Source organism: Coptis chinensis, chromosome 6, assembly GCF_015680905.1.
Source record: "Coptis chinensis isolate HL-2020 chromosome 6, ASM1568090v1, whole genome shotgun sequence".
NCBI classification, from domain to species: Eukaryota; Viridiplantae; Streptophyta; class Magnoliopsida; order Ranunculales; family Ranunculaceae; genus Coptis; species Coptis chinensis.
Window position 1 is genome coordinate 22,854,783 of NC_141461.1, and position 19,711 is coordinate 22,874,493.

At 36.2% G+C, this 19,711-nt stretch overlaps 1 protein-coding gene and 1 long non-coding RNA gene across 2 annotated transcripts; both read left to right on the forward strand.

The window, feature by feature from the left end:
- The first annotated feature begins 14,940 nt into the window (after positions 1-14,940).
- On the forward strand, positions 14,941-15,786 carry LOC147492143 (uncharacterized). The gene has a single exon (XM_086567418.1). It carries the CDS (start codon positions 14,941-14,943, stop codon positions 15,784-15,786), a length of 846 nt encoding a protein of 281 aa, XP_086423544.1.
- A 1,557-nt stretch (positions 15,787-17,343) lies between these two features.
- LOC147492144 (uncharacterized) lies at positions 17,344-18,873 on the forward strand. Its single transcript, XR_015198081.1, has 3 exons — positions 17,344-17,432; positions 17,569-17,856; positions 17,963-18,873. It is a non-coding gene; the product is annotated as an uncharacterized LOC147492144 (long non-coding RNA).
- The last annotated feature ends 838 nt before the right edge of the window (positions 18,874-19,711 follow it).

Sequence of the window (19,711 nt, forward strand, 5' to 3'; positions counted from 1 at the left end):
TCTCAACACCGATCATTTGACATTCTTTTTTTTTCTTCTATTTTTATATGTCATAAACAGGATAACACCTCTTGTAGAATTTATTAAAAAAAACCTTAAGAAGACGACTTGCAATTATTCAACTCCATGAACAAATTACTATTCACACTCATTCATTACCTCCTTCAACTCCATGACACCACTTTGACAAAGATAACCCCAGCAAGCATTTCTGACACGTTCTCCATGTATACCATAGTCTTGACTCTCTGCGAATAATACCTAAATCATAGATTTAAAGCAGGTAAATGTGTATATTAAAACTAGATAAAAACATATGGGACCTGAACAAAGACTATAATAAGCAGGCTCTTACTTGATACGCTAAGAAGTTTGACGTCCATAATTCCGATATAATAAAGTCAGTGTAAATAGTACACAAATTCTGCAAGATAAGCCCTTAAGTTAAAAAGCTAAAAACAAAAGCAAATTCCCATTATGCACAAGCAGAGGTATGTAAATACCTGAAGATCAAGAAACGATGCAACAACAAGAACACGAAATGCATTACTATTATTAAGCTTTGGGTAATGCCCATATAAATATGCCAAAGCCAATGCAATCGCTTCCCTGTTAATGTTATCATCATCAACTAGCATCATTTCTCTTTCAAAGGTAAAATTACAAAAATAAAGAAAGAGCACAACTACAAGCTGGAAATCTGCCCATTCGCAGAAAAGACCACCAAATTTACTAGATTTAATTTAAAAATATTATAAAGGGAAAAAAAAATCATACCTTTACAACAAATCGTAGTATAACACTGAACCAAGACTAGAAAGCTACTAAACAATTCGTGAATCGCAGGATTACTACACAATATTGGAATAAAACGAAGAAAGAAAGAGGTTAGTTTACTTAAAAAACGAAATTCATTAGTTTTAAATGACAGCAGTGAGAGAGCACAAGCGTTAAAACCGTAGGTAATAAAAGGAAGAAAAAAGGGAAAGGAGTACTTACGGACAGCAGTGGGAAAGCACGAGCATCGAAACCCTAGATTTTAAGAGATTTCAGAGAGGGTTAAGAGTGAGAGAGAGAGGAGCTTTTATTTTAGTTTGAAAGTTTTTTTATTTTCTTCCCATAATTTCCCTCGTTCCCAAATTTCTAATTTTTAGTTTATTTTTAATTTTTTTTTACATTGTTAACGTTTGCCTAACGATAAAATCTCGCGACCAAAAAACATAAAACCGTTAGGAATTAATTCAAATCTCACGGGCAATTAAACTAATACTTTATCATCATTCCTCACGGTAACAAAGTAGTAGGAATGCACTAACGGTAAAAAACTGTTACAAATTAAAAAATGTGTGCGTTACTAATATCCTGTTTTGGTGTAGTGATACCAAAGATAAAAATAGACCCACACCATAAATGTGAAACTTGTGTAGAATCCAAATTGATCAGATCATCCTTTCATTCCATTGAAAGAAGTATTGAACTTCTAGACTCAATATATACAGATATATGTGATCTTAAGTACGTACAAACTAGAGGTGGTAAAAAGTATTTCATTACTTTTATTGACGATAACACTAGATATAGTTATGTTTACTTGTTGAGAAGTAAAGATGAGGCAATTGAAGTGTTCAAACACTATAAAAATGAAGTTGAAAATAAACTAAGCAAAAAGATTAAGGCTATAAGGAGTGATAGAGGAGGTGAATATGAATCACCTTTTGAAGGTTTATGTTCTGAACATGGAATCATTCATCAAACTACGACTCCTTATTCACCTCAATCAAATGGTATTGCGGAACGCAAAAACCGAACTCTAAAAGAGATGATGAATGCTATGTTGTTAAGTTCTGGTTTACCCCAGAATTTGTGGGGGGAAGCTTTGCTTTCTGCTAATTACATTCTCAACAAGATTCCTAACAAGAAGACGCTTAAAACACTATACGAATTGTGGAAAGGTCATCAGACTTCCTACAAATTCTTAAAAGTGTGGGGGTGTCTTGCTAAAGTGGAAGTCCCTAAACCTAAGAAGGTGAAGATAGGACCCAAGACTATTGATTGTGTATTCATTGGATATACAAACAATAGTAGTGCATATCGTTTTATGGTTCATAAATTAGAAATTCAAGATATACATGTTAATACGACTATTGAGTTAATGAATGCTTCATTCTTTGAAAATATGTTTCCGTATAACATGTGTATAGAGCCAAGTTCAACAAAGAGAACTTTAGATGCTACAACTAGTAACCATCCTAAGCTACACAAAGCGAAATTGAGGAGGAACCTAGACGTAGCAAAAGGTCAAGGACGTCAACGTCTTTTGGACCTGATTTTCTAACATACTTGTTGGAAAATAATCCTCCAACGTTCAAGGAGGCAATGTCATCTCCAGAAGCTACTTATTGGAAAGAAGCAATAAATAGCGAGATTGAATCCATAATACAAAATCATACATGGGAATTGGTGGATTTACCACCAGGTTCCAAGACTTTGGGATATAAGTGGATATTCACAAAAAAATTTAAGACTGATGGATCAATCGACAAGTATAAAGCTAGATTTGTGGTTAAAGGCTTTAGACAAAAGGAAGGATTAGATTATTTTGACACTTATTCTCCAGTTACAAGAATAACTTCCATAAGGATGCTAATAGCAATAGTATCAATACATGAATTTGAGATACATCAAATGGATGTAAAGATGTCATTCTTGAATGGTGAGTTAGATGAAAAAATATACATGGAACAACCCGAAGGGTTTATTGCTCCTGGACAAGAAAGGAAAGTTTGCAAGCTTGTTAAATCCTTATATGGATTAAAGCAAGCACCTAAGCAATGGCATGAGAAATTTGACAATGCAATGTTATCAAACGGTTTCAAAATAAACGAGTGTGACAAGTGTGTCTATGTCAAAAACACTCAAAAGGGATGTGTCATTGTTTGTCTCTATATAGATGATATGCTAATTTTGGGTAGTAATATGGATGTCATAAAATCTACCAAACAAATGTTGTCTAGTAAGTTTGACATGAAAGATTTAGGTGTCGCTGATGTTATCCTAGGAATTAAGATCTCTAGGACGGAGGATGAACTTGTTCTATCACAATCTCATTACATTGAGACGATTCTTGAAAAGCTTAAGAAATATAACATCACACCAAAAAGGTCACCAGTTGACGTAAATCTTCATTTAGCCAAAAATATTGGAGATAGCATATCTCAACTAGAATACTCTTGTATACTTGGCAGTTTAATGTATGTCATGAATTGTACACGGCCTGACATAGCATACTCTGTGAGCAAGTGACACTCACTCCTTTTTGTGTGTATGGTGTATGGATGATGTAGATAGATGATGATCGTTGAACAAATAGAAGCGTATCAAAACCTAATTATCCCTCAATAAGTAAAGGATGAGTAGGTATCGTTCCACTTTTAAGTGTATGTTATGTGAAGGACGAATTTGGAAAGGAGGTTTAAAGGGATTAAAAACTATGATTATAGAGATTTATATTCTAATACTAAACTAAACTAAATTAACTAAACTCATCGAGAATTTATAAGAGGGGAATTCAAGATATTAGAATCCACCAATACTTTTAATCTATGACCTTCTGCTTCATGGTTGTTCTTACAAGTAGACTACAATTAGGCAATCGAGCAAGTGTTGATGCCCTCTTGGACGAAACATCGTTAACAATTAACTCTACTTAAGGTTGTTCCTATGTTTATGCTATTAATATCTTCTTTCCTTTTATGTAAGCTCGGGCAGCCATTCAATGTATTACCAAGAGCAACATCAAGGAGTACTTTCTAATAGGGCAGTCATTCAATGAATCACCACTTAAGGCAAACACAAAGAATACTTCCCCTAGGCAGCCATTCCCTGAGATACCCCTTCTAAGGCAACACAAAGAATACTTCCCTAACTCTAAAGAACTATACTACTAGAAGAAAAGTAAAGAACACTAACATGATATTAATATTGCAAAACATAAACCCTATTCTATACTTTCATCCCCTGGTGTGGGCAATTGAACTAATAACTATAAACATAAAGAACTAACCTGATTGAAGAACACCAATGAACCGGAAGAATCATTAAACCTTAAGATCGGGCTTCATCTCCTCCCTTGAAGGAGAAGATTAGCCTTCCATAAAGAAAGAAAGAACACGAAGAACGAGAAGAAGAAGGTCGAAGAACATAAGACTTAGAAAGACTAATTTATTAAGACTCAGCTAGTTAAAACTGATCTTTTATTATTAATTTCTCTCTGCCTCAAGTTCTGGAGACAAGAATATAAGTGAATTGACAAATTACATGAGGCACTTAGGTCCTCTATTTATAGGGGTTACAATGAGCTCTAGAAGCATTCCAAACCGCCATTTGTTTCCTAATACAAATAGACTTCTTCCAGAGTCCAACTTCATCTCCAAAACTGAGAAGGAATTGGCTACAGTGTTGATTCATGCATCTGGACACACTATTCATGCATCCCAGACTTAATCAATGCGTCTGGATGCTCGATATATGCGTCCCAGACTTGATCAATGCGTCTGGACGCTCGATCTATGCATCCCAGACGCGTAAGCCTATTTTGTCTCTTCTGCTCTATCATTTTATCCTCTTTTGCGGGCTTTGGTCTAAGCAACGAATCCTTTGGCCTTGGGCTTCCAAATAAGTCCAAGTCGCATCTTTAATAGCTTCAATTCCTTGGCCTTTTCCATGATTGTCCACGGGCTTCCCATGTGATCCTTAATGCTCCGTATTGCTCTGTTTTACCCCATTTTCTCTAATATTCTACAAAACTCTCTTTTTCACCTGTATAATCTTAAAACATAACTTACAAACACTATTAGTCCACTAAGATGGCTAAACAAGAGGCATAATCGAGGGTTAAATTGCACTTTTTGAGCACTTATCAGCAAGCTAAGTCGATATACAAGTAATCCTGGCAGAGATCATTGGACTGCCATACTAAGAGTTTTGGGATACTTAAAGTATACTCAAAATTTTGGTCTGCACTATACAAGATATCTAGCCGTTCTAGAAGGGTACTGCGATGCTAATTGGATATCTGACACTAAAGACTTACACTTGGAGGTGCAGCTGTTTCTTGGAAATCCTCAAAACAAACGTGCATAACGAGGTCCACTATGGAATCAGAATTCATAACATTGGACAAAGCTGGAGAAGAAGCAGAGTGGGTTCAAAATTTCTTAGAGGATATTCCAAACTGGGCTAAACCTGTGCCAGCAGTGTGTATACACTATGACAGCCAATCTGCTATTGGTAGAGCACAGAGTAGCATGTATAACGGGAAGTCTCGACACATACGTCGTAGACATAACACCGTTAGACAATTGCTCTCAAATGGAGTTATCTCAATCGACTATGTAAGGTCAAAAGATAACATTACGGATCCACTTACAAAAGGTTTAACAAGAGAGCAAGTTGAAAGATTATCAAAGGGAATGAGCTTAAAGCCTTTGAGATAATCAACCAAGAGTCATCATAATGGAAAAACCAACCTAGTTGACTGGAGATCCTAAGATCTAGATTCAAAGGGCCAACTGAATTATGTTTGTGACTCAGTTAGCACTGGAGAGTAATATTATACTCTAACCCATTCCTATATAAGACAGTGTATATCTGCCGCGAGACCCAGGATAAGTCAAGCTTTAAATGATTTACTATATCTTGGAAAGTTATGTTATCCAAGTAGAGTATTGCAGGATACTCTTTATAGAAATCACCTATGTTAGTGCGAAGTGGGACCGCTTTTATGAGAATTTTAAAGGCAAATGTCTCAAAAGCACTATCTAAAACCAAAAAGTGTTCAAGGCCAAAATGAACAAAAACGTGAGAACCAACAGTATTCGAGAAGGTACTACGTGAAGATGATTGTCTAGGTTTATACAAACGACTGACAGTTCAAGGACATTAATTGAAGTCTATTGATCGTCCAATTAAATCCGATCGTCTTTCACTAAGGCAAGTTCAAGGCCTCCCATGCTACTTGACCTGATGCGATATGATATCTTTTCATTTGTAAAAGAACAGAAATCCAATGTTTATGATAGAAGAAGCCAAATTTTCATTCATGTGGGGGATTGTTAGAAAAATAAATTTGCACAAATCCATTAAAATATGAATGAGTAGTTTGCCTCCCAAGTTACCCCACTTGAGATGAAATGAGTTTTTCTTGAAATAGTACGTAAAGTGAGAAAAACATTTTCAAAAGGATGCACTTGTTCAAAATAGTGCATTATGCCGAAAAGGTGCGACCTTTCGAAATGTGCATTGGTTCAAAACAGTGCATCATGCCGAAAAGGTGTGACCTTTCGAAATAGGCACTAGTTCAAAATAGTGCTTTATGCCGAAATGGTGTGTCTTTTCGAAACATGTGACTTTTCAAAGAGTTGCTTACTTTTTCCCAAGAGTCACTATGTTGTTTCGAAGAGGCACCACTCACCTATAAATAGTGGATAAATTTGGAGAGAAAGACACACTAGATCACACAGAGTTCTGATCTTTCTCTTCTCCCTCTGTTCTTAGTTAAATACTATGTTGTGTTCGCTGATTTTATAGAATTGAAGTGCTAGCTTTCTATAAAAGGAAATCCGTTCTATCTTGGGAGATAGTTTCCCATCAATCTTCAAGCACCGTGGTAGGGGGGGGGCAATGGGCGGTCGAGCTTGCCCGCCCTAAACATTTAAAAGCCTTTCAATTATTAGGGCGGGCCACCGCCCTAAAAGTCCCCATAGGGCGGGGTCATAAGTCTAAATTTCAAGCCCCTGACCCTACCCTAAGCCCTCTTTAACAGTTTAGGGCGGCCGGGCGGGCCTATATATTTTTCTTCTTTTACTTGCATCAGTTTTAAAACTCATTTATATTACAAAAAAATTTAAAAGATTTGCAAACTCAAAGTCCCACCACTTTGAAATTTGAATAACAACCAATCTAGTAATAATTCTTGATAAGTCTAACAATTTAAAATGCATATCCACAATCTAATAAACTGAAGTACATAGAGACTCATATTTATATTTCAAAATTACAGTTAAAATGCACAAGACACATTTTGGAATGAGCTTTCACTGACATAAATCCGTTATTTCTTGTACTCAAATCTCACCAAAATTACATTTAACATTGAAGAACACAAAGACAAATAAGAGTATGGAATGAGTTTTTACTGACGTCAACCTATTTTTCATTAGGCTAGTGCCCAGTGCTCATTATTGTTCTTGGCGACTAGGTTAGACGGGGAGTTGTGAGGTGTACGTGAGTTGTGAGATAGAAACAATTTAGATTTACAAGTTTTTATGATATAAGACAAGTTATTAGAAGTACCCATACGGTAAGTGATAAATTACAAATGATAGTGTTATTTTAATTGAAAATATGTAACAAGGAGTTGGATAGTTTTAGTTGTATATTTTATAGTGAAATTATAACTAGGGCTTGGTTAGGGCTTAGTTAGGGTCGGGCCTATATTTCAGAACCTTAGCCCTGACCCTGCCTTAGAAGGCATTAGGGCCGGGTCGGCCCTGCCCTAAACTCTGTGAGGGCTTTAGTTGTAAGGGTTTTATAGGGCTTAGGGTCGGGTTGGTCAGGGTCGTTAGGGCCAAATTCTCACCCCTACCGTGAGGGGGAAAATCTTTCTTAAGGACATAGTGTATCTACATTAGGCTCGGATTTAATTAAGAAGTACAAGACACTTACAAGACAAAATGTTTGTATAGTTTGGTAATTGGTAAAGAGTAAGTACAATTAAGTTGTATATTCCTAACAACACCAACATAAAAATCCCAGCAAATCACCTAGAATTGGAGTAAAGGTCTTGGCTGGTACACCCTCTTCGCTGCAAGAGTGAATGTAAGAAATGAAAGCTTTTCACCCAAAAAAATGATGAAATCATGAAACCATGAGGAGATATCTGAGAGCAAACTGTAAGCATCAGTGACAAATAATATTAATATACGTAGTTACCTGGAAACATAACCCAACATACTTACCTTTTGATTTCTAATTATTATTTTCATCAGTACAATAGGAAGTCCAGTGAGGACTTTGAACACCAAGTCCATATAATCCTTTACAACACTCTTTGCAAGAGTCACTTGCACCTCAAATCGGGAACATCACATCATTAGTGATTAGTGTCAGGTACATTTGGATGTATAAACAAAAAGGCATACAACTAAATCAGGACAAAGAAAAATCAATTGAATTTGAAGCTAGATGGATTGGCATTAGTACAACCTTCAATGAATTTGAAGCAGTAGAAAAACTGAACTTATACCATTTTGCAACTTGAAATAAGAGTTTGTAAAGTTTCGATCAAACATAAAAGGTATCCTTCAAGATAGTGTCCTTTATTAAACAACATTCTTAATGTATATGTAAATTTTCAGTATTTCTCAGCCACTTCACTCTAGTATGAATATAACATTATTGACAATATTTCAACTTTTAACCTTTGATTATAATCAAATACAAGTCTCTACATATAACACTTTTCGTTTGATGGACACGTGTTAATGAAATATTCTAAAGTGTTTGGGAAAAAAAACATCCATGACACCGAAAAACATCCCAAGAAATCTTGCATTTTCATTGACTTCAACTTAGCACCATTACAACTAATGGTTATAAATAAAGAAATAATGTCATTTATTTCAATCTTGTATTTTATGACTTTATACATGCCCATTAACAACGTGAACGAAATACAACACACTCAAAATAATGTGTAAAATATGAAGAAATATATGAATTGAAAGGAATGGAAAGAAACATACTTAATCTCTTTTGCAATTGAAATAAGTTTCCCTTGATCCAACACACTTATTGGATATGGATGGGGTCCTTTCACCTGCACATTCTCTATATGATTTCTTTCCAACCTAATGTAACAAACCAAACAAACAATCAAAAAAGAAAAGGCGAAGGAAATTCTTATCAACCAAGGAGATATCATCAGTCTTTTGGGGAGGGTTGGCAACTCAAAAGTACATCCCATGGACATTAGTAGTACTGTTCGTATACATCTATAGAAATACATGGATGTAAGCCAGATTATTTTAACTTGATAAAGCTTAGAAGTTAGACAAAACAAATCTAGAATGCTATTGGCCAACTACAGTACTTGCAGCAACTCTAATTAAGAAAGTGAGTAAATGCCAATTTATTTTCTAACCTGTACAATCTCTGTAGGGGACTGCATCATCCGGTGTTGTGCTTTTGTCCCATCAAGGTAGCGCTTCAATACTTGCTTGTCTCCACCTCTAAAAACTATCAGTAATATGAAATTCCAAAGTATTAGTATTAGTATTAGTAGGCTTGCTACAATTGAAGTTTATCACCAAATAATTCAAATTAATATGTATATTGATTGGAATTATAAGGCAAGAGTAGAGAAGATTTTTTTTAGTAACTAATTGAAATACATTACTACTCAAGATACATTATATTGCATGTATATTGGTTTGAATTATTTGGTAAGAGTAGAGAAGATTTTTTTAATAACTAATTGAAATACATTACTACTCAAGATACATTAGATTGCATGGTTTTCAGTTAGTGCAATAAAAAACGATAGCACGTGAAGAGAATCTAAAATTGAATTTACCAATATACCAGTCAAATGCATATAGACCACCAAAAAAAGAATATACCAGTCAAAAGAGTACGAGGAAAATTACATTCAATAGAACTTCCATAGAGTCTGAAATAAGAGTGCACACCCTCCACTATTTTGAACAACTAGATAAATCAAACAAAGAAGATGACTCTATTTTATAGACATAGCTTATGGGTTGCCCCCTTGAAAGTACGCATATTTTCTACGTAAACACGGGCATAAGAAAAACAAACTTTCTCAAGGAAATCTAGCTATCTCCCTACATTTCGGTAAAATTACAAATTCTTGTTCTTTCTTATATCATATGTTTTGCTTTAGTCTCCACCAAGCCCCAAACTATCTAGTTCAAAAAGAAACCAAGAAGTTTTGAAATATGAAATAAAATATTGAATTAACACAAAGAACAAAATATGATTAAAGAAATTACCGAAGATAATCGAATGACTCGAGTGAGGTTCTGGGAAGAAATTATTTTGCAATGGAGAGTGATTTCAATCTTCAATCACACCACTTCTTAAGATGGATCTTCCCGGACCCCATACTGTTAGCATATTAACATATAATAAATAGGTCATTAATGTGGCTATTCATGAACCAATCTTATTCACAACGGATTCGAAGAAAAAAAAAACATAGAAATAGATGAAATCAAGTGAAAATCATTACCTTTGTTTTAGCAACCTTGAAACTTGAAGTCTTCTAGTTGGAACACACTCAAAAATAAACTTCCCCTTTTTTAATTCCAACATTTGCTCTTGTTCTTTTTTAGATTTGAGGCAATCCTTGGTTTGTTTGATTTTGAGAGAGTTTGGGGTGTCTGACGTTGGGTTGTGGTTTTGTTTCTTTTTTGGTCGTTAATTACTAAAATAGCCCCTACATACAATGAAATAATGGCGTAGTTTTGTTTTCCTTTTTTCCCTTAACACATGAAAAGACAAATTTGATTTATATTAAATTAGAAAATATACCACAATCAGGATTATTTTGGTAAGACGAAAAGTATTTATTTTTCAAATAGGGACTTTTTTTTTTTTAAAGTTTGGCTGATGTGGCTCTCTATGAGCATCGTGGGAGAACGAATATTAATGTAGGTAGGATGGTAATTAGACTTCAGAAAAAAGCAGTTTTGACCCTTCAACTTGGACATGATTATTAGTGGAGACCCTGAAGTTCCATTTAGGCAATTTAAACCCTGAACTTGAAGAACGCAAGCACGTTCGTTTGGGACACAAAATTCTAGTACCTGAAAGAGGATGTGGCAACTTATTTTCATGTATGGAATTTAATTTTAATGACGTGTAATCCAATCAAATTGAACCAGGTGATCGGGCAAGCGCTAAGGTGTCCTTTTAACCCACATCATCACTAGCTAAACCACATACTCCTCACGTGACACCCACAATCCCACAACATTACTCTCCAACGGATCTCTGTAATTAACTCATCTCCCATTTCTCTCCAACGATCCTCTTCTCCATTATAAAAAAAAAAAATTCTCCAAGTTTATTTCAATTGAATAGATTTTCTCAAACATTGAAAGTGTGTTTGTTATATTGTGTCTTTAATTGAAAGTGTGCGTAATTGTCTAATTCAAAATTGTTTTTTTTAAGTCAACTACAAATGTCTGTTGCTTCTGAGAACTCCGTCGGCGAGTATTGCTTTTGTGGGTATCACCCAGTGATGAGAGTTTCAAGGACATCACAAAATCCAGGGAGGAGATTCTTGGGATGTCGATTCTATCCTGCAAAATGTGGATTCTTCGATTGGATCGGTCCACCTATTGTAGCTGAAGTTGACCTTCAACAGATTGAACAACTGAGGCTGGAGATTGCTCGACTGAGGGGAAGATTTGATATTAAAATGTGGATAATTGTAATTCTCTTTGCTTACTTTGTCTGTACTTGGTTCAAGTGAAATCCTTTGTTTTGTTTGGTTTCTTTTTTGTTTGGAATTTGTGAATGGAAATATTTTATGTTTGTCTTTCAAATTCAATCATCCAACAACATTCATATATATAGATAAACCACATTAATAGATAAAAAGATTAATATATCAATTGAGAACAACACTACAACATAGACATGAAAAAAATGGAAAACAGAGCATGACAGGAACACATGACGTTCACTCACACCATATTACTACATCTCAAGAACTCCCAACACTTTCAGATACTTCATCATCATCTTCAGCTAATATGGGTTGCATGTGGTCAAGAAAGTTCATTTGATCAACATCTGGGTCACCAGTAATAGTTATGGTGAACTTAGTAACTGGTCTCTTTGATGATTTTCCTTTTTCTTTCTTGCTTGCATTGTTTCTATTTTTCTCTTTTGCTTTTTGCTCCTTTTCCTTCTTCTTCTCTACGAATGCAACTTCTTGCGATGCCTTACCCTTGCCCTTTCCACTATCCATGAGAAATGGTGTGAGTGAAGGTGCTTTTTATAGGACTTTGTTGATAAGGTATATATGGGAATTGCAGTGACTTAAGTTGTTGGAAAGTGCTTATAGCACTTTGGAAAAAGGAAATATACAGGGTCTGCTTATAGCACTTTAGAAGTTAATGGGTACATCTATTCACGAGGTGTATGCTCCCTGTTTTGGTCCCCTATGCAAGCCTGAAAAGGAAATAGTACATATCTAAAATAACATGCACACTACCAAAAATAGCTTGTTCTTGAATACTACCAAAAATCGATCACATGCATACTAGCAAAAATAGCTTGTTCTTGTCATTATAGTGACACAGACATAATGTTTATAAACATACATAGTTCCTTCAAAAAACCAACAACAAACACATAGTTCCCAACTGTGTACAAATAGTTATCAACTCTTATTTCTTAGGCTTATAGCCCCTACCACTAGGCTTCATTCCCAGTGCACGTTTATGTGCCCTGGTATTAAGTGAAACAGCTGGAGCTTCACTCTCTTGTGCACTTGAACTTTTTGATCTGGTATTCTTGGCTGGACTTGAAGCAGTATTAACTTGTGAAAAACAGTTGCTTTCACCTTGGATGCTCTGACTTTTCTTCCACTTGGCGGATTTGATGCAGTATGTGAAGCCAAAATTGGAGCTGCAGTACTGCTTGAGTGGGTCTCTCTTGTATCTGTTCCAGATGCTGCTATAGTACTACTTGAGGGTGCACTTGGGGCCTACACATGAGAAATGAATATTGCTAAGATACATGGAAAACACTCAATCATGTGGTGGTGAGACATATTTACCTTTTCCTTCCTTGATCTTTTTGGAGGTTTTGCTAGAGCCTTTGGAGGAGCAGTGGTGTTCTTTCCCTTTGCTTCTGACTCTCTTGTATCATTTGTTCTAGATGGTGTTGCAGTACTGGTTGAGGTTGCACCTGGGGCCTACACATGAGAAATTAATATTGCTAAGATACATTGAAACCGGGTTAACTTTCCGATCAGAAGAATCCTTGGCCAAGACCAGGTTATAGAACTAGAAAATAGCAAAGAGGTTACTTTAACTTTTAAATATGAGCGAGCAACTTTTTTCTGTTATTATTGCGGTCACATAGGCCATGATTATAATGAATGTGCTGCGTTCCTTGAAATCCCTGAAGTAAAAAAAGATGAAGGGTTGAGTTCAAGTTAAAAGCTTGCTTAGATGGTTTAACAAAACAAGAGCAAGAGCATACAAGTTAGGGAGAGGAATCCAAGATAGAGTTATCTTGGAATGGGATCCGAGAAAAGAAAGGCAAGAGAATGGAGTTCTATGGAGAGAGATAAATGAACAGAGAAATTTACAAGATCGAGAGGAACAAATAAAAAGTCCCCGGATCAAAGCGCCCGGTGAAGGAGATAGATCCGTGGCAAAACACGACAAAAAAAGTCCATGGAACAGGGACAAAGAAGGTACATTCAACAAAGGTCCCTACAAGCAACAGAATCGAATCGGGGAAAGAAATGGAAATATCGAATCGAAAGGACACCGGTGAGGAATCACATATAAATATACATGGGGACCAAAACGCTGTTATCGAGTAAGAACACCTAGAAAACTAGATGATATGGAGATTATTCAAATTATGGAGGAGCAATTTAGCAAAGATGTGAGAAAAGAACCACCGCATAAAGAGATGTGGGTGGACTAGTTAGATACAAACCCAATTTCTATGGGCCCAACCATGGATAAAGATGTTACCATTAAGCCCATGGAACTTAACACGAGAGACAAACTGGAGAATCAACAAGAAAAAAAGCCCAATGACTCAACAAATATAGCAACAACCCACCAGAAAATAGAAAGTGAAAATGACATAGAGCTTGACCAAAAGCAACATCAGGTGAGTAGCAGCATAGACCTTGTAGATGAAATGCAACTGGAAATGCTACAAGAAACACCTATTGAAAGACAAGGAGAGTGTCTAAAAACATCAGCAATAGAGAAGGAGTTATATCACGAAGCAATACAAGTGGCAATGGAGGAAGACAAAGAGAAATATATAGAGCAACATGAAGAGATGCTTCCATAGAAATCTAAGGAACATGTTTCATATTCAGAGGGATCTAACTTTAGAGAGTCAACCACTTTCAGAGATACAAAACAGATCGAAAGGAAGCACCAAGACAGAAACAGCAGAAGCTAGAGTAGAAAGAAGTAACACAGAGAATCTCTCCAAGCAAGCACCAAGAGGTCAAAAGAGAAATCTGGAAGGGAGTCTAACACACTTCTCAGTGGTGAAGAAACGAAGAACAGAAAAGAAAGAATTGAAAAGGCAAGCAGTAAAGTCTACAAAGGAAGAGGATAGAATCACATACAAAAGACAGAAAAAGAATAGGCAAAAGCCTAAAGAATTAAGGGAGGCCTCAGTAGAACAAGATAGGGATACAAACAACAAACAAGATATGTAGGCTCAAGACAAAGAAGAGGATGCCCACAACAATGAATCAGAAGCAGCAGAATCAGCAGTAGTCACAACCGAAATCAGAAAAGAAGCAGATGACGAAAGTACCAGGCAAGTAACTAATGAAGCAAAGAAAGAAAGCCATATAAAGTATAGAGAGAGAACAGAAGAAACCTCAAATGCAAGCATAAAATATAGAGAAAACTCGGTCACTCAGGACGACACAAGCACTCAGAAAGTATAGAACAAGGATCCTAGTATGGGTGGGTTCATGGCTGCTGACCCTCATCAGCGACCTCTTCAGATATGATAGCCATGAACTGTCAAGGAATGGGTACCTCCTCTTTAGTTCATATCCTAAAGGACCTCATCCGTGCTCATGATCCGGATGTTCTTTGCTTGTCTGAAACAAAAGCAACATGAAAGAGAATGGAAACAGTTAGGAAACATATAAAGTATGAAGGAAATTATGTAGTTCCAGCAGAAGGCTGGAAAGGAGGACTTACAGTATTATGGGAGGAAGCATGCAATGTCAAAATTCTGGCAGCAACAAAGAATTACATCACAGGTAAAGTTACCAACCTAGGGTGTTTATCACCATGGGTGTTTACCTTTGTACATGGAGAACCTATTTCTCAAAATAGGAAGAAAGTATGGGATGATTTAACTAATGTGGCACAATACATAGTTGAACCCTGGATTCTTTTTGGGGACTTCAATGCTATAACAAGCTTGGATGAGAAGGAAGGAGGGCGCAAAGTAAGGAGTAGAAGCATGATAGAGTTTAATGACTTTATAAATGGTATTGGCTTGATAAACCTAGGTTACAGGGGTTCGAAATTCACATGGTGTAATAATAGAACCTATGGAAGTCACATACTAGAAAGGATTGATAGAGCATTAGCCTCTCCTTCATGGCTTGAACTCTTTCCAGAAGCAAAAGTAACCATAGTACCCAATGTCAATTCAGACCACCTGGCTCTTCATATCAGTTTACATAAGAATGAACCAGTACCTAAGAAGCCTTTCAGATTCTATGAGATGTGGTTAAGGGATGCAAACTGCAAAAATGTCATTGAGCAAGCATGGAATTCAGTAGAGGAAAATGAAAGCATGACACTAGTTGCAAATAAGCAAGATGCGACAAGGGAGAGTCTCAAGGTGTGGAATAAACGAGAGTTTGGCAATGTAGGACTAAAGATCAAGAATGTTAAGAAGCAGATAGAGAAGCAAATGTCTAGAGAGATGAATGAAAGAAAGTATCAGTGCATTTAAAGCTTAAATACAAAGTTGGTCGAGTTACTTGAAAAGGAAGCAAGCATGTGGAGGCAGAAGTCAGGGCAACACTGGGTCAAGGATTATGCAAGGAACACTAGGTTTTTTCACATATCCACAATGTACAGAAGAAGGAAAAATAAAATAGAGAAACTCAAGAATGATGAAGGCATCTGGAAAAAGGGTACAGAGGAAGTGAGTGAAGTAGTGAATACCTTCTTCTCAAATTTATTCAGCTCAGATAGTCTAGAAACTGATGGTACAATTATGGGACTTTTCAAGCCAGTTATAACTCAAAGGGAAAATGATATTTTGGGAGAAGTTCCTTCTGAAGTAGACATATGGAAAGTTGTCAACAAACTACATCCACTTAAGGCACCTGGCCCAGATGGATTTCAAGGGGTATTTTACCAAAGATGTTGGGATATAGTAGGGCCTCTGATCATCAAGACAGTCAAGGAATTCTTCATTTTTAACATGCTACCCTCTGATTTAAATGAAATTTTCATTACCTTGATTCCCAAAATCCCTTGCCCATATCACATTTCAAAATTCTGACCCATAAGTCTTTGTAAACCTATAAAATCATTTAAAAAATTCTTGCCAATAGATTAAAAGTCCACCTTCACAAAATAATCTCACCTTTTCAAGGAGCTTTTGTCAAAGGAAGATACATTGGGGACAATATAAGATTAGCTAGTGAGGTTTTCCATCTCATGAGAAGAATGAAGAAGAAGAAGCAAGGCTGGCTAGCACTTAAACTGGACATGAAAAAAGCTTTTGATAGGGTGAAGTGGAAGTTTCTATCCCAAGTGTTAGAATGACTTGGTTTCAGTAACAAATGGATCTCAATGATTAACAAGTGCCTAGAGACAGTATCCTACAGAGTGTTCTTAAATGGGTCACATTTGAGTCATATCTTCCCATAAAGGGGTCTCAGGCAAGGAGACCCCTTATCACCTTATCTTTTCATCCTAGTTACAAAAACACTGTCTAGATTACTGGGAAAGGTAGAAGAGGAAAAGAAGTTAAGTGGTTTCAAGATCAGAAAACAATCACCTGCAATCAACCATTTACTATATGCTGACGACTTGATTGTATTTAGCAAGGCTAGTTTTGAAGAAGCAAGTAATATGAAGGAGTTGCTCATGCAGTATTGCAATGCCATAGGTCAGGACGTTAACTGGAATAAATCTAGTGCATTTTTCAGCCCAAATGTCATCACAGACATCAAAGGATATTGCTCAAGAAATGGAAAGTACGAAAATTCTTGGATAAGGAGAAGTACTTGGGAGTGCCTATACTGCTGAGTAAAAAGAAAGGGGAAGACTTTGAATATTTAGTTGATAATCTGCAGAAAAAAGTTACTGGGTGGAAGGCCAAGATACTTTCCCAAGCCAGTAGAACTATACTGGTACAATCAGTAGATCAGACAATCCCAATATATGCCATGGGAGTCTATTCTTTACCAGTAAGCACATGTGAGAAGTTTGACCAAATAAATAGAGATTTTTGGTGGAATGGAAGTGAAAACTCCAATGCATGATACACTCTCAACTGGGACAAACTGTGTAGAGCTAAGATACATGGATGATTAGGTTTCAGAAAGGCTAGAGATATGAACATGACAATGCTTGCCAAGCATAGCTGGAGATTGATACAAGATGATGAGTCAATATGGGCAAGAACATTCAAAACTCTGTATAAGTGGGACTGTTTTGCTCCAAAGACAGCTCAGAAGAAAGAACCAAGATCTTATTTCTGGAAAGGTGTCAAGAACAGCTTAGAAGCTGTTCGAGAAGGCTTAGTATGGCAGCAGCATAAGATCCTTTACTGAACCTTGGATGATACTAAACAACAAGCCAACAACACTCTTTGACCATGTTAAAGCAGACCTCTCCTTCTCAGTAGTGGACAAGAGTGGATATGTAAAGGAATTAGTAGCAGAGGACAACACAAATTGGAACCAAGAAAGGCTGGGAGAATTGTTTCCCACGCCAATCAAGAAACACATCAACCTCATGTCAGTGAGGCCAGATACATAGGATCGGATTATATGGTGGAGAGATAGTAAAGGAAACCTCACAGTCAAATCAGCTTACAAGTTGCTCACAAAGGAAACTAAGAGAGGAGAAAGCTCAAAATGCAATTATTCCTCTATAAAAAGAATATGGAGTTTAGAACTTGATGCTAGTACTCAGCTATTCTTGTGGAAATTGTATATGGGAGGCTTAGCCACTGGGGATGTCATGTTGAGAAGACAATTTAAAGGAAATGTGAGCTGTGTTTTCTGCTGGAAGGAGATAGAAACAGATTACCATGTGTTTTTTGGCTGCGAATGGTCTAGAAGATTGTGGATGGGATCTATACTTGGCCAAAGAATGCAGAACGATGAAAAAGACGCCAGATTTGCACTCGATTCACTTATGAACTGGGGTATTTAGAAACAAGACTCTGAAGGTAAATATGCAAAAATATATGCAATTTGTCTGCTATCAGCAATATGGGCTTGCAGAAACAAGTTTAAGTTTGAAGGACAAGAAATAAGGGTTCAGGACATCTACAAGAATGTGTACACACACACACAGAGCAAGTCACTGAAGCATATAAGAAGGAAACATATACTCCCAGGAAGACTGCGACATTAGATACGATGGTTGAGTTCACAAAAACGTAACAAATGAAACATGAGAACTGGCATAGGATATATGGTGATGGAGCTTATGAGAAAGACACGGAAGAGGAGCAAAGAACATCAATATGTAAAGGACAGGATGGGAGGCTAATTGGAGCAGTATACAACAAGTTTAAATATCAAAATGCAATGCAAGCAGAATGCAGAAGAGTAAAGCTTGCGATTATATTGGCACAGAAACTACAGATTAAGAACATGGTGATACTAAGAGACAATCAAAGGCTCGTGAAGACTTTGGCAGCAGGAGAAAGCACCCTTGTGTGGGATTCTGAAGAGGACTATAACAGGCTCAAGAACACTATGTGAGAATATAATGAGAACTATCCATCAGTGATTGTTAAATTCTTTTGGTTGAACAGAGATAGTAATAGAGACGCTAACTAGCTAGCAAAGTGGGCCAATAAGTATGCAGGGATTAGCCCCCCACCTTGTTGGTTGCAGAATTCTATAATGCCACTTTTTAAAGTTTAAGTAAGAATGGAAGTTGAATATTGAAAAAAACACACGATATATCGCGATATGTAAGATAAATTTGCAAAATATCAAAATATCATGAGTAAAATTATTAAAAGTGAGAAATAGAGATGGGTAATAATGTAATATTAGTTTGGAAAACTGATGCCGAATTGCTCTCCCATTCGATCATCTTTCCCACTTCTCCTTTTCACTCCTTTTATGTTATCTTCTCTTGATTTCTAATCAATCAATGGAAATTCCCCTCTCTTCCATTAATGCGTTTGAGGATATGGGCATTGAAAAATTAAGTTGTGAATATGAGGTGAGAAATTGCAAGAGATGTCTCCTTGTTAGAAGAAGATTTTTTATGTATCTTTTTTAGATTTATTGTGATCGATTTCACTTTTATATGGCTGTTATAATCATGGAGAATGAGGGTTGTAGTAGATTTGTTCCTCATTAATTGTGTTTTGCGAGTCCTCAATATTAATTTGAGCATTTCAATTCTGATAGTGTTTAAAAGTGTAAACAATGTGATCAATTTTATCCCATTGTATTGTAATATGGTATTGAACGCCTATAAAAAAAAAATGGTATTGAGCAATTGAGTTTTGATTGATAGGGAGGGGTTCTAGGGACATATTTTATCTTGACACTTAAACAAACTTAAAATCGTTAGGACATTTATAAGTTTTGGATTAGGCTAATTTTTTGTAGATATGATCTCCTAACTATTCTAAATATTGTCACAAATAATAATAAAAATAAAAAAAT